This window comes from Mytilus galloprovincialis, chromosome 3 (genome assembly GCF_965363235.1).
Source record: "Mytilus galloprovincialis chromosome 3, xbMytGall1.hap1.1, whole genome shotgun sequence".
In the NCBI taxonomy this organism is placed as follows: Eukaryota; Metazoa; Mollusca; class Bivalvia; order Mytilida; family Mytilidae; genus Mytilus; species Mytilus galloprovincialis.
Window position 1 is genome coordinate 4,527,395 of NC_134840.1, and position 24,925 is coordinate 4,552,319.

Here is a 24,925-nt window from a genome sequence, read left to right on the forward strand (position 1 = left end):
CAACGTTGACATCAGAACAGTATCAGGGAGAGATCTTAAGTCAAGAGCCATATGACCCTAATAAGAAAGGTGACTGTTTTAAGTCTTCCAATGAATTTTAAACAGAAATCACTTATACTGAATTAAGTTACTGTGGATTCATTTATTTTCGTGGGTACCAATTTTCGTGGATTGCTGAAAACTTGTATATTCGTGGATATTTGATTTCGTGGTTTTGCTTATCTCTTTATACAAAGCCTATATATAGCTATTGAAAATATGTTATTCGTTGACATTTTAAATTCGTGGTTCATCGGTACCCACGAATTCCACGAAAATTGGTATCCAACGAATATTAATGAATCCACAGTAATGAAATTAAGAGGATGCCAAGCAATGTCAAAAAACTGGATCTATTCATATTCGAATTTTGATTTATTGTCATACTAGGCAGTAATGATGCAATAACTGAACCGACAGGATACCATACTGTAATCTTCTTTGATACTAATACTATATGACTAGTCTAACATCAGCTCTGTCCTTTTTGATAGGAATATTGTTGGCAAGTAGTAATACATTATCCTATTAACTTTGTAAACAAAAAAACAATTAATTTATGAATCTTATTATTTATTTCAGTATATATCATAATTAATAGGGAAATTCAACAGTTAAGAGTTAAACAATTATTTAACCTAACTACATGTAAAATATTTATACAAAATGTCCATAAAACACTTCACATTATACCCTGGAAGTTAATCAATATCAACAAATTTTGATTACATTTTGGAAAGCTTTTATCACAACTCATTGTTTGAAATCCTTTAAACATGCTGAAATTTCTTGCCTGTTTACTTCATTGAATACGCCATACATCAAATATAGTTCACCAATAGCTTAAAGTATCTGAGAAACAGGCCTTACTAAAGTAATAGAACTTTGACCAATGAACCATAAAAATAAGGTCAATGTCAGATAAACACTGCTATGTTTACCATACAAACAATATTTCTTTCAGTTTGGAATAACAGACAAAACCATGAAAACTTACAATTGACCAATTAACCATAAAAATTATGTCAAGATCAGATAGAATTGACCAATTAACCATAAAAATTATGTCAAGATCAGATAGAATTGACCAATTAACCATAAAAATTATGTCAAGATCAGATAGAATTGACCAATTAACCATAAAAATTATGTCAAGATCAGATAGAATTGACCAATTAACCATAAAAATTATGTCAAGATCAGATAGAATTGACCAATTAACCATAAAAATTATGTCAAGATCAGATAGAATTGACCAATTAACCATAAAAATTATGTCAAGATCAGATAGAATTGACCAATTAACCATAAAAATTATGTCAAGATCATATAGAATTGACCAATTAACCATAAAAGTTATGTCAAGATCAGATAGAATTGACCAATTAACCATAAAAATTATGTCAAGATCAGATAGAATTGACCAATTAACCATAAAAATTATGTCAAGATCAGATAGAATTGACCAATTAACCATAAAAATTATGTCAAGATCAGATAGAATTGACCAATTAACCATAAAAATTATGTCAAGATCATATAGAATTGACCAATTAACCATAAAAGTTATGTCAAGATCAGATAGAATTGACCAATTAACCATAAAAATTATGTCAAGATCATATAGAATTGACCAATTAACCATAAAAGTTATGTCAAGATCAGATAAAACCTGCAAGGAGGTAGTACTAGTATACACCCCTAATCATTTCTAACACCAAATATAGTTGACACGTAGCTTATGGTATGTGAGATATTGACTTGACCATGAAAAACTAACCTTGATCAGATGACATGTAGACCTTGCAAAGATCCCATAAACCAAATGTTGTTATCATATGAGTCATTATAAGAGGGATTTTTACATGACCAAAAAACTACCAAAAAAGCAGTTTCTGAACCATGAAAATGAGTTCAAGGACAATAGACATATAACAGACAAAAATATAACATAATTTGATTATATGGCATCATCATACTTGGTATGAAGCATCCAGGTCTAATTACTATTGAAAAATAAAGCTATGTACAAAAAGTTTACATTGTCGCCACCCAATTGTAATCCCTATTTCTTCCATTTTGATACTTTCAAGGCAGGCGAGACAAAACATTATGCTAAGCCTTCATAAAAACAATTTTATTTTGATGCTAAGCCTTCATAAAAACAATTTTATTTTGATGCTCTTTTAAATCATTCTTTAAAAAAAAAATCACAAAAAGGAAACTATCTTGCCAATTTAAACCAATAAATGTTTGAATTTGCTTATATTTTGAGAGCATACAATGAGAAAAGAATATCACACAAATGCAAGGCAGGCAAAACATTGGCAAGTTTTGTTGGGGTATTAACAATATGTTCAACAGGTTTTATGTAGTTGGACATTTTATATAACACAACCATGACATTTCATTCTAGCAATAAACACAACCATGACATTTCATTCTAACAATAAACACAACCATGACATTTTATTCTTATAATGAATCCTTGATACATAACAGAATACGACACTAATCTAGATATAAATGGGAAATATGCAAATTAAGCTGGCCATAAATGTAAACTTCTATGACAAAAATGTTTGAATCAATGGTTATATATGGGGACTTTTGAATATGTTTAACAATTGTTGTGTGAAAATTGCTGCCTATAAATATCTATTCTAAGCAAATTAAATATATAGAAAAAAAACATATAGAAATATTCATGTTTTATAAGTGAATAATTAAACCAAAGGGGTCCTATAAATAAATGTATCAAGCTCCCTGAATTCAGTATATGTACAACCCATTCACTATATGTATTTGTAAAAATATATAAGTTGTGCTATGATATAAATTTATTTTTTATTCAGTTCTTATAACACGGCCAAAATCAATCATAAAACCAGTATACAAATCTTATCTTAATTGATTAAATGATATCTTGGTGTCTTACTAAAGCAATCTTGTTCAAATTTGAATTTTGGATCAGGTTCAATTAAGAATAATTGAACTTCCTTCAGAACCTTAAAAAACATGATTACAAAGTAATTAAAAGTACCAGGGAAACTTTTTTACAAATCCAGTCTGCACATAGTCAAAATGATTTTTTTTAATACAAAAGTTTAAGCACTTACATGGCACTATCTTCAGTATTGCACCAAATATAAATCTAAATATACATTCTTAAAATTAAACATTGTACCCAAAACACCATAAAAATGAAAAATAAAAATGCATTTTTACAAAAAAAATCATTTAAATCAATAAAGTTAACTTATCTTATTACACTGAACCCATGTTTGAGCAATGGTAATTGAAAATAAAAAGAAGTCTATACGCCTTACACGCAATATTTGTCATATTTAAAGTACAGTAAATATGCAGTACATTCAGAAGACAATTCTGCTTCGTGTCACTATGTAAACTCAATTGCTACAGTAAAACCTACATTTTACATGGATGCAATTTAATATACAATACAGTTATTGTCATTTTAATACAAATTAAACACAGTTTCCCATTAAAGACTTCATTTGGGTGTAAAAATATTATATTGCTGGAAAATTCTGTGAAACATTGTTCTCTTCTTTGGAATAGTATAACATCGTTGTATCATGTATGCTTTTGGTATCAAATGTAAATGACATGAATAAGCATTATGCTATAATTTAGAAGAAAATAAAATTTAACAAACAGAAATGATTTTAAGGTGAGATATATATTGTGTTACTAATTGAAAAAATCACAAAAATTTAGAGATTCAAAATGGCAGTTTTCGATTTTTTACTGACCAGTTAACCTGGACTTTACCCCGACCCTCCCAACCCCCTGAAAATACAAAAGGTCATTTATTTAAAATTGTGACTACATTATAATTCAATTACAATGAAATATTGTTTCCTCTTTAAACAGATTGTTTCCTCTTTGTACAGTTCCCCCTTTGTAAAAATATATAATACACCTGAACGGCTGCGTCATAAATAAATGTAATCGTATTCCTTAATGTTAAGTATGAGATTCTTAATAAAATGTTTTACCTATAACTACTATTACTATATCATATAATTCTACAGTATTGTGTGTTATATTGTTGAAAAAATAGGATATGTATCATAATAAAGTCTGTACTTTCACATTTTACAAAATTATTTTAAACTGCCATTATGGTAAAGTACTTAAAACATCTTTGTAATGATTATGTAATGATTACAACAATAAATAAAGATTAGAACCTCTGGTGGTCATTTCTGGTTAGACCAGAATAAGTGACCATGTCTTGAAAATCAGGTCTGTTTTGATAGGTTGTCTCATCAGACATGCCACCATTTATAGAATTAGCATGAAATGTATTTTCTGGGTGCTCTGCATTTTGTACGAGAGGGGGTGTTGATAGGTATGATAACGCTCTATCTCTTCTCTTCTTCAGAATAATCACAACAATAATAGCGATGACAGCAAGTCCTGCTAATGTTCCTAGTATTGCCACAGCTATCTTTGCTCTCTCATTTACTGAATAATAAACACACATAACAATTATACAGGAAAGTAACTATATAATTTTAAGATCAGTGTTGAATTGAAGGATAAAAACCATATTTGTAAAGTGTAGAAAACATACATTTTTTTTTACTCCAATGGACATTCTCTATTATTTGTCCTTAATATATAGAACAATATATTTAAAAGTAATTTTTGTGAAAGATATTCTTTATTCATGAAAGAGATCTTTAATAAGCATAAACTTTTTTAAAATTCTGTATGAAATACTTACAGACAGAGCAGCTCTCTCCATAAAGCTTTAATGTGGAATTCATTATTTCTACATTTTTAAATTTTTCTGATAGAACTGTTACCTGTAATATAATTTAATTATCATCAACTCTCCTGATAGAACTGGCACCTTAAATGTTATATAAGCGTGCAGAAAAATAATATAATATGTGAAACTTGACTTTTTCCTTATAGATCTTCAGTCAGTAAATTTTACAATCATGAAATTAAATGCCACAAGTGAGTTGAAATGGATAAATGCAAAATACAGAATCTGTGAAAATAAGTTGGTTCACATTATATCTATCATAACATTGGACTCAGACTTCATTTAAACTGAGTTTTACTGTGCATATTGCTGTGTGTTTGCTTATTCCACATTGGTTAAGAGGTAAAAGAGGAGGGCTGAGATCTCATTAAACATGTTTAATCCCACTGCATTTATGTGCCTGTTCCAAGTCAGGAATATCTAGCCTGTATTAGCCTTGTGTGTTTTTTTTTTTTTTGGTTCATTTCTATCTTTCAAATTTTAGTGTCCATTTCTCTGAACTGGTATACATTATAGTTAAGGGGCCAGCTCAAATCACTCGACTATTATTGAAGACTGTACATTTATGTTGCTCTTTACATAACATTTAATCATTTTGTTGTAGAGTTGTTGTCTCATTTACTAAGCTTAGGGATCATACATATAATCAACAGAGAAACAAAAACTGTAATAGGTTCGGCGGGTGTCAAATTTAAGTCAAAGTCAAATGACATACACAAACATACATGTATAATTCAAGCAGCCATTTTGTTTTAAGTTTTCTTCAAAATAAGTGTATATTTTGAAACATGAAACTTTTGAAAATTCTTTTTGGCAATCTCTCCTTTAATAGGTATTTGAGTTGTCTTTAGAACTTTTGAAATGACAAGATTATACCAATTTAACAAAAAAACACCACAAATTTTCTGAAATAGACTATTGCGTACCATTAGAAGAACGCATGGTGTCAACAACACTGTTGAAATATATCATTTGTGTTTTAAAATGAACTATTCTAAGATTTTAGTCACTCAACATTAATCTTTTTTTGGTATATAAAACCATTTTTTTATGAACACATTAATTTGTTACCTGAATGCCATATTTCTTAGAATTGGAAGAATATTGTTGTTTAACCTGTAGGTAAATCTTCTGCCAATATCCTGGCAGTTCCTCTGTATCTATGGCACCTGTAAATGTTCTGCTCCAATCAAGTTTGGGCTTTTCACACTAAAACATGTAAAATTCATTAATAGATAGTGATTTAACATTTAACAAGAGCTGTCAAAATGACAGTAAACCGGATTCTTTAACATTTATTTGTGTTCTGGCATTTATCAATATTACAAGGACCAAAACTCCTAATAGGAAATTTTAAAAGGTTTGGTTGAACGGTTCATGAGTAAATGCACGGACACAACATTTTTTTTAAACTTTCAAGAACCGTAACTCCTGAACGGTAAAAGTCGAAATTGTCATTATTGAACTTGACCTCCATTTTGTTGTCAGTAACAACATATTAAAATTTTAAAAGGTTTGGTTGACTGGTTCATGAGAAAATGCACGGACACGACATTTTTTAAACTTTCAAGAACCGTAACTCCTGAACGGTAAAAGTCAAAATCGTCATTATTGAACTTGACCTCCATTTGTTGTCAGTAACAACATATTAAAATTTTAAAAGGTTTGGTTGAACTCTTCATGAGTAAATGCACGGACAACATTTGGTTGCCGCCCGCCCGCCGTACATCCCCAAATCAATAACCGACATTTTTGACACAAAAATCTGGTTAAAAAACATAACTAAACATTATAAACTGTTTTTTTGGCAGTCTTGAAATAAATATCAAAAACTCTTTGATTGGTAATTAAGAGCCCTAGGAAAACTGCTTTCAAGTCATTCAAGATAAAGATTAAAACTGACAATGATATAGGTTAAAATGATGACATTTTAATAGAGGATATGAAATAAAGATAAAGTGGTTGATTATCAAATTGCTTAAAATTGTCAAGTTATTGACTTTTCCATTCATAAAACATACCTACTTTCTTTCTCATTTTAATAGAATAACTCATATATAACAAAAAACTTATTATAAAGTGTTATATTTTAAAGCTTAGTTTCAGTTTAAGGAGAGATAATCCAATAGTTCTCCAATGCATTCACTGCAAACTTTAAGGAATGATGTTTGACAATCTAAGATATTACATGCCTTCATTTGTTGAATGTATGGACTTATAACTTTATAACTTTAGCAATTTCTTATTAGAAAATTATTTTATTTGAAAATTATCTTATTATAAGTATGCATGTAAACAATTTTGCTCATTTCCAATTTCTTAAGAGGAAATAATATAAAATCATGTGTGACTTGTATATTATGGATTTAATAAAAAAAAAATAACAATTTAAGACAATAGCATACAGACATGCATTTTTAAGGATCTAGATTTCAAAATAGCACATTATTGTATTTTTACTAATTCTAAACTTATGACTATGAAACTTATAGATTACAATGTATGTGATTTATGTGAAAATGAAGTAGAAAATGTCACTCATTTATTTTTATTATGTTCTGAATTAGTAGAATTTCATCTGTTTATGCAACAAAAGTTGTCAGTTTTATTTGATAATCTTGATTCTGACAAAATTGATAATTTAGTGTATGAAGAGGTATTTATGTTTGGTTTATTTGGATCTATCAAAGGCGTAAATGTAAGTTTTGTCAATTTCATGTTATCTAAAGCGAGATATTGTATCTTCAGAAGAAGGAATTTACTTAAAAATTTAAACGGTAATGTTGATCTTATTAGACTATTTAAATACACTGTAAAACATTATGTAACTTACCTGTATGAATATTTGTGTGATGCAAGATGTATGAGAAATGTTTTTGAGAAACACTTTTTAAAAAATAATATTTTGGTACAATAAACCGAAGGTGTCATAACATTTAATTTCTAATTATTGTGCTGATTATATATGCCATTATACTTAAAAACATTGCCTTGTGATATTTTTGTGTATAAATATGAAATATATCTGTTGTATATAAATGTTGAAGAATTGAATAAAGATAATAAAAAAAAAGACATGCATTTTTACAATAAAATATGGTTTATTTTAATTTTGATTATAAACAAAAAAAATAACCATGTAAGTGCTTCTTTGGTCTAAATTCTAAAAAGACAGACCTGTACATTTATTAGCATCAGTCTGTATTTATATATCATTACATTTTTCATATTGGCCCTTGTATAAGACCAAGACTCTCTTATCAACCCAGAGGGCTTAGTCAGATGGTTGATATAATCAAATGGCTAATACCAGGGTCAATATGGAAATGCCATGTAATGATCTATCTATCACATTTTTTCTTTATTGTTTTTAATTGACAAGTTTACTGGAAGTTAATTTTTTGGAACTCAAAATAAGTATTTGATTGCAAATATTGATATTGGCCCCAAAGACAAATAACCAACTTCCTTAACTCCTGAAAAACAATGAACTGAACCATAGTATACTGAAGTATAATGTATTTTATTTTATATCGGTTGAGAATAAGATTCTCTTATTGGATTAAAAGGGGTCACATGACATTCATTATTCTTCAGTAATAAATTCCATCGGTCATTAACAGAAAAAACGGACCAGAAAACCAGTCGCTAACAAACTTTTACATGATAATGATTGTTGGGGCGTGGTTTCCGTCTGATAATGACCGTTGGGCGTGATTTCTCTGTTAATGAGCAGTGGGGCGTGGTTTCTGTATAGAGAGATGTACCTTTTATAAAACATGTTCCTGTTTTTAATATTATATCTAAGTTGTTGAATTGTTTATTATATGTTTATTTCGTTTATTATATAAAATTAAAGATAACTTGATTAAGTATTTATATACTCAAAAATTGCATTAGAATGAATGGCAGTATTACTAAGACTGGTCTTCACTCTTTGCCATAGAAATCGTACAACTACTCGCGTTCGCTGTAGGCATTTTGAATTTATGAGAATTTTCCAAAACATGGTTGCTCAATGAAATAGACATTATAGTTCTTGAAAAACTGGTCATTATCGTGATACATGGACTGTCTGTAGGACAGTGGTATTGACTGCGACAGGGACAATGACCTCGCCTTCGGCTCAGTCATTATCACTATCTTAGTCAATACCACTGTCCTGTGGGCAGTCCATATATCACGATAATGACTAGTTTTTCAAGAACTATTATATAAATACTTACTGATATTCTTAACGTTATATCAACTGGGTCATTACATTCATTGATTGTGGCCTGGATTCTGGACATGGCAAATCCATCCAGTCTGTAATCACAATCTGATTTCAGATGATAAAACAGACATATTACACCTGAAAAATAAGGACAGGACATAAAATACTACAAGAACTGTGCAATAAGGATAGATGATAAAACAGACATATTGCACCTGTCATTCATATCTTTATTTCCTCTTTACAGAGATACATGAATTATATAATCATGAACAATACATTAAAACATTAATAACAGAACATATAAATGATAAAGTTGTGAGCAATACGCAATATACAGTTCAAAAGCAAAAGAGTTTATATCGCGTGCTGTCGATATTACATGTGCTAGCAATATACTATATTGTTCAATTGACGATTGTATTTGGATGCAGATTTTGTTACATGGATGTAGCAAAGTTGCTTGAATGACTCTTAAGTCGGAATCACTGAGCATAGTTGAAGGGTTTTTTCATAGACAGATTGTATATAAAGATTCATCATCACATTCACTTAGTTCAACATAGAGGTTGAGACAAAAGTTTTCTATTATTAAGTCCATCCAAGTGCTGTGCATATTTGATGTACACGTACAGCCAAAGCATGCATGTACGAAAATGTCAGTGAACGGACGGTCACAAATTTCACAAAATTTGAAAACATGGTTTGGAGCGGTAGATATAAGTTTTCCGATAAACAAAGCAGTGCGAATTTCAGAGCTGTTCGAGTGGAATTTCCACACATGAGCTGCAGATACGGATTTATGAATATATTTGAACCTCTTAAAGTCATTGTCCGAATTAATGCGAATCAGCCAGTCATTATCATGTTTTGATTCAACTGCATTTACAACAATGCGTTTCCATTGCAGCTTATCAGGAAAGTTGCCATCACTAATATAGGTTATAAGAAATTCATACAGATTGTACTTACATAGAATATTTAATATGTCCGTAATAAATCCAATATGGTTTCGTCCATCTAACAGGCACGAAAAAAGTCTTTGAAGAAAGATTTGTTTTACAAGACAAGAGTTTTTCGTTTTACAAAGTTTTCCAAAGAAATATAGCTTACGTTTTTCAATGTCACAGGTTATATTACGTAGTCCAACCATGCTTTCACACATATCTGATCTTGTTGACGTCTTAAAACTTTTGTATGTGTTTTACAACAAAATGCTGAAGTCTATTCAGTTATGTAATATCTTGGTTCTTCAGGTCACACTAAACTTCACAGCCATATAAAAAAGTAGGAATTACTACTGACTTGTACAGTTTGACAAGAACTAAAGGATTCGTACTATCACCTCTTAAGTTGGCAATTGTAAAGTTCGTGTTTCTACTCTTCCTGTCGTTCGTGCAAGTGTGTTTAATTTTCCAATTAGTTCAATACCTAGATGAATATGACTGTCTTCAACAGGTACAGATTCATGGTTAATTTTCCAGTCATAGTCTGTTTTTATTGAGGATTTTGAGAATTGAATAATACATGATTTCTTTCCGTTGAACTGAAACCTCCATTTATTTGAATAGTTTGTACATATATCCAGCATGTGTTGTAAACGCTGTGGTGTTGTTGCAATACATGTAATATCGTCAGCAAATGAGGGTGCGCAACATTTTATACAATTAACACCAGTGACTCTATTACATCTTTCCAATTCATTAATTAGTTCATTAATAAACACTTAGTATAAATCAAAGAGCTGAAGAGCTCTGAGGGAAAAGACGGCCATTGTTTCAATTTGTAGGGGGGTATCTTTTGATAGTCTACATACAAAGAATGAGCAAAAGAACAGCTAGAACATATAGAAAGGCTGACAATAATGAAACTAATTGTTGTTTATTGATATTTCATTTCCTTAGTCAAGAATTCATCATAGAGACAATTTGGACCAATGAGATCTGCACCTTCTAAATCAAAACATTTAATTAAAGATGGGAGTTAATTATCTAAAATTCAATTGAATTTAACAACTACTACAATATATTTTAGAATTTTAATTATGTACAACTGAACGGCAGGCTAAGACCATTCTCATTTTTTTGTGACAGTATTCTCAAGAAAGTGAGGACTGAAAAATCTATTCAGTTTTAATTTTCCATTGATAAATTTCCCAGTTACAACTCTCATCACAGGGATACATGTACTTATAAAATCAAATATGATTGATATAAGCTGTGTGAAGTTTGTTTCCAGATCCCACATTTTGATATATCTGTAAAATTCATGAATAAATAGCTTTAAAAGCAATATTTAAAAAAAATGAAAAAAAAAAAAAATGACCACTACATAATTATGTTGGTACGCAAAATTATTTTTTAATTGATGACTACTTATCATATATATACTTAATGTGACATTTTTAGTGTTCAGATACATTAACTTTCATTTTAGTGGGTAATTACTCATCAATTGAGGTGCCCCTTAATCGGAGAAAGATTCTAAAAACATAACTTTACAGAAAGAATGAAAACTGCAGTTGCTCTCCCCAATCTCAATAGGTATAAACTACAAAAAGCAACATTTTATTTTTTTTTAATTTTTTTTTTAACCATTTCAATAATTATGTTGGTACACAAAATTTTTTTTATATAGAAGACTACTTATCATATACTAAATGTCACATTTTAAGTGTTCAGAAACATTTGATTTTAGTGTATAATTACTCATCAATTGAGGTGCTCCTGAATTGGAGGAAGATTCTAAAAACAGAACTTTACAGAGACAATGAAAACTGCCGTTTTTCTCCCCTATCTCATGTATCCCCATTGAGAAATGAGGTTTGAGAGAAGAAGACGTGAAATTTGAGCAGCGAGTTTTTGAGTTATATATTGTTCAGTTTGGCACGTGCTATGCACATTGTTTAATACTTGTACAGCACATTTACATACATCTAGACAGAACAAACACAAACAAAACCGTGAGTTGACACTGAGACTACAAAAAAAAAAATCAAAGTTAACGTGTTCAAAAATGGGCGCCATTTTTGCCACCACGTGAGCGCCATATTGAAAAAACAAAAACACAAAACAAAACAAAAACACATCAACTTGATATTGAAATAAGCCCAATTAAATATAAATAAATATATTTATTGAAATTTCTCCAGGTGACTGATACATAGAAGAAAAAAGAATAAGATAAAAACAAAGCAACCCAAAAACAAATTAAAACTTTATTACTTTATTGCTGTATTTATTTATTCATTTAACCTCGTGAAACGAGCCTGTCAAATTTCATTATAAATTTTCATATTGCTTGCCCACTTGTTTAACGTTTTATATTTTATTGTAATAAGTGTTGGTCTGTGCTTGTATAACAGGTGACACAAAGAATTATTGTCTGTGCTTGTATAACGGGTGATACAAATAATTGTTGTCTGTGCTTAGTCGGTGGATACAGATTTAAAACTCATCAATTATATATATACATGTCATTGGCAAAACTAAAGAAAAGTGCAAATCGCCCAATACCAACACCAGAAGGGCCGTAGAAATATAAACCAGTTCTTTTAGGCGACAGCATTGGTGCGAAAATCCAAAAACAAAAATTTCATCCACAACATAGAGACATTACATGGTGGTGTGAGGGAGGAAGAAACGCAAATTCTGCTCTGTCCTGGATAGAGGAAAACCTTGAGACTGAACTTCAACTCATTGAAAAAGATATCTGGCTCTACATCTTAATCGGAACCTGTGACTTCACTGACCTGAACAGAAAAACTAGGAGTATAAAAAATCAAATATCAAAATACACAGGAAATTGTAGACCACCTTATAGCCAAATATAAACAAATAATAAAACATCTGGAAAAACTCTCCCCCAACAGCAAATGCACCATTTTGGAAATTCCATTCTTTTCAATAACTGAATGGAATAAAAAACAAAGAGAGAAGGCAGACAAACAGAAAAGATCAGTTGATTTGGAAGAAGAACAAATAGAAGAAGATCATATACTTGAAGGTCAAATAATTGCAGTAAACCAAGCAATACAACAAATTAATCAAGAAAATAATCACAAGCCTTCAAACTTTAACTCCGACTTGTACAGAACTTCAAATAGACAAGCCAAAAAATATAAAGGCAAGACGGAAAGCAATAGACACGGAGACACCAAGAGCCGTCGATTGTACAATATCACCCTACTATACGACGGGATACATCCTAACTACCACCTAGCCAGAGCCTGGCTAATGAAATTCACTCTACAAACGATTAAAGACTGCTGGATACCAGGCAACCATCTTGAAGCCAGAGAACCAGATTTAAATAATAATTCTGTAGAATAATAATAATAATAATAAAATATCACCTCTTGTAGGATTAAGGGCAATATAATATAAATAAATAAAGAATAAAAAAAAAAAAACAATAATTCTGGAATTAGAAAAGGTTATAGAGAAAGGGAAAAAAAATAACTTTCAATTAAGCTATATCTAAATAAGACTTGGAAATATATTGTAAAAACATTTTACTATAGAGAAAGCAAACAAAACAAAAAATAAATTGTAGTGTTTATGATTTAATTACACCAGGTGATAAGGAAAAGATAGCATACTTGAAATTCATAACAAGGTATATAGGGTATTATAAGATTCAGGACAACAAAATCTAGAGGTCAGCGTGGGATTCTGCGCTATACCATTATTGTAGTTATCCAGATACTGAGTAAGGTCAGTGTGGGACTCCGCGCTATACCAAGTTGCTCACCTGGATTAGCTTATTTAGGCCAGTGTCCTGAGACTTGTAACTGATTAAAGATTTTTTTCTAATTTTATTTTTTTTATTTAAAGAATAAATAAATAAATATTGTAGTTAGTTATCCAGATACTGAGTAAGGTCAGTGTGGGACTCCGCGCTATACCAAGTTGCTCACCTGGATTAGCTTATATAGACCAGTGTCCTGAGACTTGTAACTGATTAAAGATTTTTTCTAGTTTATTTTTTTATTAAGAGAATAAATAAATAAATATGTAAATAAATAGATGTAGCAAACTAAGTTATTTTCTGTTAAAGCAGATTGCTATAGCTATAGTGTAGTAAAAAGAATAATATAAGAAAAAAATAGAAAGAAAAAAAAAGAAAAAAAAAAAGAAAAAAAAAATTGACATTTAACCTATTATAGTGCATAGCAGATAATAAGGGCAGAACAAATTGCTATAATAATAAGAGAAAAAAAATCCAACTTTATATTATTGAAGGAATCAGGGCATCAAAATTTGAGGTCAGCGTGGGATTCCGCGCTATACCATAACATTGTGACTGGTTATCCAAATACTGAGTAAGGTCAGTGTGGGACTCCGCGCTAAACCATTGTGCTCACTTGGAATAACCTATTTAGATCAAAGTCCTGAAACCTTTGATAAATAAAGCAATATCTAGTGGAAAATAAATTAAGCAACTTCAAATTTAATGAAGATAGAAAGATAAGAAATAATAAATAAAAGATTATATAAATAAATAAATAATTAATAAGAAAGGTAGAAAAAGTAAAAATGGAGCTCAGAAAGATGAGGAAAACCTTTTCCATGGGAGATTTACATCCATCCTCAAAAAACACAAGATCATATACATTAGACAAGGAGAAAGCATTGCAAAAGAAATCAGAAGCGTGCAAAAGACAACATCTCATGTATGAATTAAAATCAGGAAAGAATTTCGTTGTTGAAATGAGTACTGGAGCCTATGAAATTATAAAGAAAGAGATCCATGAAATACTATATAATTCTGAGGAATGCAAATCGTATTCAGTTGTACAAAAACAAGATGGCGTGGAAAACGCAGGGTTAACTGTTGACTCCTGTTATCGAGTATACAATAAAAAACAAAATGGCCAAGTAGGCACTATGCTGAAGTTTACAATCAATCTCTATCATACCAGCTGCTCAATGAATGTGAATGGTAAAAGAGTGGACCTATTTATAAATGATATATTCGATAGCCTATGCGAAAAAGTAAAAAAGGAATACAACGAAATAGAACTCCTCAACCAAAGTATTGAATCTTATCTCTCTCAGATGAAAAACTACACTTCTAAAGTGATACAGAAGTCCATAACCAACAAGGAAATCCATCCAGAAAATGATCAGGCTGACCAATTCAAAAATATGAACAATAGCCAATCCAAGAACTTCAATAGACCAATTCTAGATACTCAATATATAGAATCTGATAAAAATATCTGTCCAGGCTGTAGAAAATATGTAGACGATGGAATTGGATGTGACCGGTGTGACTTTTGGTACCATTATGAATGTGAAAACATCGCAAGTAACATTGGAAATGAAGCATTAAAACATATTGAATATATATGCCGTTTTTGTAACGATGATATGTTATATGAAAATAGGAACCATCTGGAATGTGATGCTAATGAAGAATCCAACATTATTGCGGCTCTCCAACCAGTAAATGATATAAATGCAAATAGAGAAAAAGACCATCCACAAAATGCAGATAACGCAAAGAAAAATAAAGATACAAACATAGCCAGTTGCGAGATAGTACAATGTACTAGAAAACTGATAAGTGTAGATGAAAACACTCTTAATGAGTCTAGTCAAAATGCATTCCAACCGGATCCAGAAGAAGAAACCATTTTAAAATCAGTCGAGTCACCAAAGCCAAGCAAAACGGGTAAAAGACTCACCGATGATAACACAGCAGGCCAACCAAATGATAAAAAAAATGGAGGGAAAACACCAGTACAAACAGGTGAGAAGAGAAAATGTACTAAATCCAATCCAGCAATAAAAACATCTGAGAAGGATGAAATAATAGTGACGCAAAAAACTAGGATACTGAACCTAGAAAATGAAATAAGACACATGAAAACTGTCATTGATGCCATTCAAGCTGGGAAAGAAACGTCAAATCAAAATCAGACGTCAAATCAAAATGCTCATGCAAGAGAATATTGCCAACAAGATCATATGGCACAAAATCACATCAAAGACATGCTCCTTGATCAAAGACTACGAGGAATTGAAACCCAAATGATGCAAAACATGTGCATACAAACAGCCATAACAACTCAAATTGCAATACAAGCAAAACAGCATCCACCTGTTTTACCACATATATGCACAGGACAATGGCCAATACAACCAGGCATTGCTCAAAGGGGAACACCAAGTAATATACATACAGCATACATGAATCAATATACCTCAATGCCAAATTTACATTCAGGAATGAATAGAACATATGATCCACAAACCTATTTGAATCCGCATTATGGAACACCAATATATATGAATCACTATAATGGCGCATCAACATATATGAATCAACTTCATGGAACACCAGAATATGTGAATCACTATAATGGAACACCAGCATATATGAATCAGCAGTATAATCAACCTTATGGAACACCCACATATGTGAATCAGCACCATGCAATGCCAACATATATGAATTTGCAGTATAAAACACCAACAAATGTGAATCAACAACAGATGCCAGGAATTAATACCCACTCTACACCAGTAATAAATCAACATATACATCAAGGAACACGTCCACATGGAATGCCTAACGACTTAAGCTATAACGTTCATACAAATCAGCCAAATGTTCAAAGACGTAACGATTCAAACCAGATGTTGAATCCCCAGAATATCCAACAACATACAAAACCAGGGCTGCTACCTCATCCAAAGATTAACTGTCGAAATATCAAGGCGAGAATAAATCATGCAGATGACATTCCAATAGTAACAAGTCAATCTCACCACAGTCTCGCAAATTCAGAAATACAGAACGTAAAGGATCAACAAAGTACAGGTATTCAAAATGATAGTCATAGGAGTAAAGAAAACTCTATTATAGAAGGTAGAACAACTAGGAGGTCTGATTCTTACACCAATATTGAAAACGTAGAAAGAATCACAAGACAGAAGGAGAATATAGCTAAGAATACAAATAGAGCATGTAGAGAGAGCATTTCAAAAATACCAACAAACAGCAGCAACAAAGAAAACAATTCTGAAATGCAAAATTTTCGGATGCTAGCCCAAGAAAACCGCCCACCAGATCAAACACAAACAATAATAAACAAAAGGGAGATAATTCATCAATAGAAATTGTTACAAGCAATATTGAAGGACTGAAAACAAATATAGCGTTCTTACATTCATTAGATCTAGCAAAAACAATCATATGTCTTCAGGAACACTTTTTATGGGACTTCCAAATTCGAGAATTAAAAAACCTGATACCTTCAATGGAAAATCATACGAGATGTTCAGACACAAATGATCCAAGAGATAGCTTTAAACTTCCAAAAGGAAAAGGGGGGGTTTCCATATTATGGCCAAATTCATGGACTAATAATGTTAAAAAACTAAAGGATGGCAATGAAAGAGTAATAGCAATTCTAGTAACAACGTCTCAAGATATTTGTATTATAAATACATACATGCCAACATGTAACACTGACTCTCAATATGAATATAGAGAATGTTTAGACATAGTATATGATATTATACAAAAATATCAAGAATCTCATAAAATTATACTCTGTGGAGATCTAAATGGAACGTTACTGGATTCAAGGAACAATAAGCATGATAAGATACTTAAAAGCTTTGTGTCCGAGATGGGACTTTCTACAGGTGTAGATAAAGATGAAAGACATACCTTTTTTCACCATGCTTGGTCATCTTCATCACAGATTGATTATATATTGGTAAATGACAAAAAACTTATCTCAAAATATAATATAGATGAAAAATCAAGTATCAATCTTTCAGCACATACTTCAGTGACAGTGAAAACTACAATTGAGATACCAGCAAATACAAAACCTGCAATTAAGAACAAAAAAGCAAAGTTCAAACTCCAATGGGATAAAATAGATAAGAGACAATACAATAACCTCATTCAGCAGGATTCTACATCAATTATTGAAGAAAACAATGTCAACACTCAGATGGATATGGTCACAAACAGCCTTATAAGAGCAGGGAACATTACAATCCCAAAAAAACTACTACAGCTGAAGGGACCAAAATGGAAAGCATCTCCAGAGGTACAAATACTGCTAAGATCATGCAGAGATTTATATAAGCAATGGCAAGAAGTTGGTAAACAGAAAGATCATCCTATGGCTACAATGTTAAGAAATGAGAAAAGAAAATTGCGTAGTAAAGTAAGAATGGAACAAGCACTTAGTCGGCAAAATCTCTACCAGCAGATAATGGACAACCCAAATTCTCAACTTTTCTACAGACTCATAAATAGGAATCGCAGCAATCAACAAACCTCAACAAATTGCTTGAAAATTGATGAAAATTATAATTATGTTCCTGAAGAACAAAGGAAAAGTTTTGCCAAATACTATGAAGATCTTAGTGTACCAAAAGAGAATATATATGAAAATGGCTATCTTAATCTCTGCAAAATTAGGCAGCAACTGTACGAACAAGCAATAGACAAAGCTGAAGACCCAGAACAGTTTACAGAGTCTGAAGTCATGAAGGCAATTGGCAAGCTCAATACTAAAAAAAGTGCAGATGAATCTGGAATAACAGCTGAGCATCTACAAAATTCAAAATCAAGCGTCTCTCCTGTGCTAACCTCAATATTTAACAACATAATATTGAAAAGAACAGTACCAGTATCATTTAAATTTGGCATACTTACACCAGTACTGAAAAAACAAAAAGATCCAACTGTTATGGGCAATTACCGGGGAATAACAGTAACACCTACTATTGGAAAAACTTTTGAATATGCCTTTCTGGAAAAGCTTAATCTAAAATCAGAAACACTCCTACAATTTGGATTTACAGAAGGACTGTCACCAATCATGTCAAGCCTGCTCATATCAGAATCTCGATATGAAATAAAAAAACCAACTGAAAACTTCTTTATATCTGTTCTTGACGTACAATCAGCATTTGATGTCGTACAGCATATCATCTTAATGGATAAGGCTATTGACCAAAATATGCATCCAACTTATTGGAAAATACTAACAGAACTATATGAAGGGCTTACTTCCAAAGTAAAATGGATGGATGGACTTAGTGAACCATTTAAAATCAAGCAAGGTGTAAGGCAAGGCGGTATACTTTCAACACACTTATACAAAATATTTGTACAAGACCTATTAGTAGAACTAGAACAGAACTCTTTGGGTTATCATTTGGGAGACATATATGTAGGGGCACCAACTTGTGCAGATGATATAGCCTTTATCTCAAACAACGAGTATGAGCTACAAGTAATGCTGAATGTAATAGACAGATATGCTAAAGAGCATCATTACAAAATACATCCTACCAAAACAGAAATAATCGACTGTTCAAAGCGTAAATCTAGCTACAGCTGGACAATGGGAGGCAAAGTTGTAAAAACATCTGATTGTAGTGAGCATCTAGGAATAAAGAGAACAGATGGAAAAGAACATAACTTCAACATCAAAGAAAGAATACAAACCGCTAGAAGAACAAAGTATGCACTTATGGGTTCTGGTGTGCACGGTACAAATGGACTTAACCCTGCAATCTCATACCAAATATATAAAACCTATGTAATACCAAGATTAACATATGGTTTAGAAGTACTACCTTTAACAAAATCAAATATAGAGGAACTAGAGATATTCCATAGGAAAAACTTGAGGCACCTACAGTCACTACCAGAAAGAACATCAAATGCTGTGGTACTACTACTACTTGGAGCATTGCCTATAGAAGCTGAAATACATAAAAGACATTTATCACTTTTATACTCTATATTATCATGTGACAACAGCAAAATTAAAGATGTTATGATTAGACAAATTGCCACTAACTATGACAACAAGAAAAGTTTTTTCAGCAGGATACTGAATATACTTGAGATGTATGATCTTCCTTCCATCAACTATTTGCAGAAAAATCTTCCAAAAAGAGATATATGGAAAGAAGAAATAAAGAAAAAAGTAAACCAATATTGGAATGCTCAATTAAAATCTGAAGCTCGTAATAAAACCAGTCTAAAAAATATGAACATAGAAAATTTAGAAATTGGAAAAACAGCTCAAGTATGGAATCTACAAAATCAACCACGACTTGAATTAAGAAAAGCAATTATAAAAGCCAGAATGATGACGGGAGCATATATCTTACAGTCGGACAAACACAAGTTCACACACTTTGTAGCAGAACCGTTATGTCAGCTGTGCAATACAGAAAATGAAGACATTATTCATATGGTTACCTCTTGTCCAGTGTTAAGTACTATAAGAGAGAAATACTATGTAGAGATGAAAATGGAAATATTGGATAATATTGATCCAATTAAATGGAATACTTTCTGCTGCAATAAGATGGAAATAACACAATTGATACTGGATTGTAATAATTTCAAAGAAACACTGAACATAAGTAGTGAACTCATGACCAAGATAGAAGAAAAATGTAGAAATCTATTATTCCAACTTCACGCAAAGAGAATAGAAGTACTGGATGCATTAAACAACAAATAATATGTGCCAATGAATATATACATGTAGTGACAGTTATACGTGTGTAGAGGTTTGAAACAAAAGCCTATATTCAAAGTGAAAAAGGACATTGAAGGATATATTCTGATAATAATATCAACATGAAGGTGAAAATCACCCGTTTGCAAGCACAACAACCATATATAATGATTATGATTTTGTGAAAGTAATTTTAAAACTACAAGTGAAGCAGATAAAGTCTTTACTTTTAACATCACCATCATGGCTTTTAATCTTGTTTGTAATAATTTTAATTGTTTTTTTTTTGTTGTTGTTTTTTTTTTAATTTCCTTTAGTCAATATTACGTTGTTAATACTTTTATCCATTTTAATTTCCTATTTTTTTTAAGGTAAACTGAATAGGATTTTGTTTTTACAGAATAAACCATTGAAATTTTAAATGGTACAAACATCTTAAAATAAAGCACAAAATAATTATATTAAAATCATAATGTATTTTTAATATGAATTTTGTTTTATCATACTGAGCAAAGTTGGATATCATATCTAGATGAAATGAAAGATATGTTTTAGATTTTAAGCATTGGCTACTATGTTGATATTTTAAAAAGTTTTCTTTTTTTCTTTTAACATCATAAACTCCCTATGTAAATTACACCCATGTAAGCATCTATTATATAGGTAATTTTATTGTCACTTGCATGAATAGGAAAAACACATCATCGTCACATGTAAATAAGATAAGCATATGATAATAAACCAGTTAAAAAGCAATATCTGTATATATAACTTTAAAAGACACAACAAAACCAAAAAGTACATATAATAACAAACATACACATAATGTGCTGTACATAGTTGTAAAGAAACAAAAACAAAAAAAAATTATCCACAAAATTACCCTCATATATACTCTAATATCATTAGAGGTGTTCCTGTCTATAGGAAGCTTATACAAAGAAGAAGAAGACATTGTTTACCGCGAAAGTTGACCTACAAATTATCTGATTATAGCCTCAGATTAAAGCATTGCATGTTGGTGTGTGAATCATCTACACTACAGCAAACATCATTAGGTTTACATTTAACAAATACGGATTTTAAATTAGTATACAAATACTGTGAATGATTTTTATAATGAATAAAGGATATCCCTGTGTAGGTCGGCATTCCAACAATGACGTCACTAGGTTAGATATATTTAGAATATTTCGTAATACTGATTTTTCCGGACTGTAAAAGAAACGTATATAGTGTAAGGGAAAGCTCAATATACGATAATTTCACGAGATAAGAAGGGAAATGTGTAAAAAATGTATTTAAAGTCAATCTGTTCTCCTTGTCATCAATTTCAGTATGACATTTTGAGGGGGTTTCCAAACTATCAAAACAAAATGATTGACGTGAGGGAATGATACTCTGGCCAACCCCATTAGGGAATTGACGGCTTGAAGCCGTCTTTCCCCAAAAAAACAGACAATACCCCTCCTTGTCTAACACCTTCTTTGACTACAAAGTTATTTGATTTTCATTTATTTACAACAACTGAACCTTGTGTTTTACTATACATACATGTATCATTAATCAGGGACCATGCTTTCCCTTTGACACCCAAATTGAATAATTTAAACATAAGTGCTTTGCGCCATACTGTATCAAAGGCCTTTCTACTGTCTAAAAACGCTACAAAAACTTTGCTATTTTGTTCTATGTTATGGTAAATTGTTTCAAGGAGACAAAAAGACGCAGTCAGACATCCAAGACCTTTTTGAAATCCATGTTGGAGAGGATTAGGAAACGTCTCTGGTAATATGACAAATGTTTGTAGACGGATAAGTACTATCTTTTCAAAAAGCTTTAATACACTAGATAATAAACACACGGGTCGATAGCTGTCCGGGCTCAATTTAGACTAATGGCCTCCTTTAAACAAGGGAACAACCAGTCCTTTCTGACAGTCACTAGGAACTTGCTGTTTCTCTACAACAATATTCAGGAAAATGGAAAGACATTCCAAAACTTTTGGTCCACCATATATCAAGTGTTCGTTTTGGATCATGTCATTGCCACACGCTTTTCTACGTTTTAGTTGTTTAATAACAGAGCTTACATCATTACAAGAAATAATTCCACCAGGTAAGTATAGGTCTTCATCAGCTTTGCATACACGTTCAAATTCGCGGTAAGTTTTACTCATTTCATTAAGGGTCGGATCATCGAACGTTAACGTATCAGCTGGTGTATACAGATCTTCGAAATAATTCGCAAATGCATTACAAATCGACTCAGGTGATGCATGAACAATGTTATTATATGTTTAATTTGCTGACAAACTTTTGAATGTAAAATAAGGACAGGGGATAAAAATCAGACATACATGACACGTATATAATTATCTTACCTGGGACAATTGACACAGAATTATCTTACCCGGGACACTTGACACAGTATTACAAAATGTATCTTACTTGGGACAATTGATGATACACAATTATTTTACCTTAAACAATTGACACACAATTATCTTACCTTGGACGATACACAACTATCTTACCTTGGACAATTGACACAAAATTATCTGACCTTGGAAACTTGACACAGAATTATCTTACCTGGGTATTAACACAGTACTATCTTACCTGGGACAATTGACCCAGAATTATTTTACCTTGGATACTTGACACACAATTAGCTTATCTGGGACAATTGGCACACAATTATCTTATAATAACTGGGTCAGTTGACACATAATTATCTTACCTTGGACAATTGACACAGAATTACAGAGTATGATTACAAAGAAAACTGAAAATGCAGGAGACATATTTATTGTAGTTGTCACTTCTGCTGATTACCACTAGACTCAAGCTCCATATCTGAAGTAAAAGCAAGTACTAAATTATGATAAGAACATTAGTAAATGTTATGGCTCAAACTCAAACATAGTGGTACATATATATCACCATATATTTTAATCTGTACATAATACTTTTACTTGGAGATAATCCTTGGTGTTCCTTATAAAGGAAGCTAATACAGAGAGAAGAAGAAGAAGAAGGTACAGTGGCCCAAATTTAATTTGACAGAATTGGTTTTCTGCTTAAAATGTTGAACAGCAAACATATATAATAAAACAAGTGTAATTTTGAGCAAAACTTATGACCTAAATGTTGTCTATGAGATGAATAATCCCTTTTGTGATTATAAATTAAGTCCTCTAAGGGTGGCCGATTGCTCAGGGCTTTGATTTCCAAAAGGGATTTAATCATTTCTACATGAACATCTACATTCTACGTTGATCTGTCAAACTTAATCAATACTCAACGCTTCCGGGTGGCGCAAGAAAAAGAGTAATTTTGTAAGATACAAAAGTAAAATAACAAAAGTACCGAATATAAACATTTTTTGGTAGAGGGTAACGTGACGGACATCAATAAAACAAATGGAACAGCATCAAATATCTGCATGTTATATTCGTTTAAAGAATGACAAGCGTGTTTAATCAAAACAAAAGGCAATAGTAAAAATCTGAAAATATGTTGTCCCATTTTTGAAAGTTTCGTCTGTCAATACAATACAGGACGCTTTACATTACTTCATGGTTACACAACAGTTAGATCTTTTTGGGGGACATTTAGTGTTAAAACTTCTATAATACGGATAGCATTGTGTGTTGAAACACTACAAACAAAGATGAAGTTACTTACTTTTTGTTTACGGAAATGAATTTTCTAAAATTAACTCTTCACCGGAAAGGATATGAGATATTTTCGGAAATTCTACTAAAATCCATCTTAATGAAGCGTAACGTGAAAACATCATGAACCTCTGGTTTTCAGTTTGCATTATGATATTGATAGAGCAAGGATTTGCATAGTTATTAATCATGTAATACTTGAATGATACATGAAGACTGTGAGGAGAGTTCCCCTTTTTTCCTAAAAAACGGCCACTATATTATTTTCGATCCTTTTGTATTTTTCTGTGCCAAGTTATCATTACATTATCATAAATTTATTAAAAACAACATGTCCTTTTCAATTTGCTATCTAGGCACAGTGCTGTTTTACTTTAATCCACAGCGGTCACTAATAAAATATCAAAGTGACCCGCGTCATGGCCGGATATTCAGTTAAAACTAGAAATTGATAGAAAATCGTTAACTCATTATATTGTTTCTTGTAAATTTATGTAAGCATCACACATTAGAAAAACAAACAAGAAAATAATTGATATGAAAAAAAAACCCACAGAAAACGGGGTTGGAAAAGGGGGAAGGAAAACAAACTGATTGTCCCGTCCCGAGTACCTGGAATATTAGAGAAATAACGAATAACCGTACTCCGAAATTACTCTCATCATTCAA

At 31.4% G+C, this 24,925-nt stretch overlaps 1 protein-coding gene across 1 annotated transcript; it reads right to left on the minus strand.

The window, feature by feature from the left end:
• Positions 1 to 595: 595 nt before the first annotated feature.
• Positions 596 to 24,285, minus strand: LOC143066982 (uncharacterized). Its single transcript, XM_076239879.1, has 7 exons — positions 24,267 to 24,285; positions 23,320 to 23,435; positions 9,070 to 9,197; positions 5,915 to 6,052; positions 4,796 to 4,877; positions 2,194 to 4,533; positions 596 to 2,160 (listed from the first exon to the last, which is right to left on the minus strand). The coding sequence occupies exons 2-6, from the start codon at positions 23,381 to 23,383 to the stop codon at positions 4,250 to 4,252; spliced, it is 696 nt and encodes a 231-aa protein (XP_076095994.1). The 5' UTR covers positions 23,384 to 23,435; positions 24,267 to 24,285; the 3' UTR covers positions 596 to 2,160; positions 2,194 to 4,249.
• Positions 24,286 to 24,925: the final 640 nt, after the last annotated feature.

Bases quoted from the DNA above. Each gene is read 5' to 3' on its own strand.
- LOC143066982 (XM_076239879.1), bottom strand. From the start codon at position 23,383: ATGTCTCCTGCATTTTCAGTTTTCTTTGTAATCATACTCTGTAATTCT. The intron at 9,198-23,319 runs GTAAGATAATTA...CTTATTTTTCAG, and splicing joins TTCTGTGTCAATTGTCCAAG to GTGTAATATGTCTGTTTTAT. The intron at 6,053-9,069 runs GTAAGTATTTAT...TACATGTTTTAG, and splicing joins ATATAACGTTAAGAATATCA to TGTGAAAAGCCCAAACTTGA.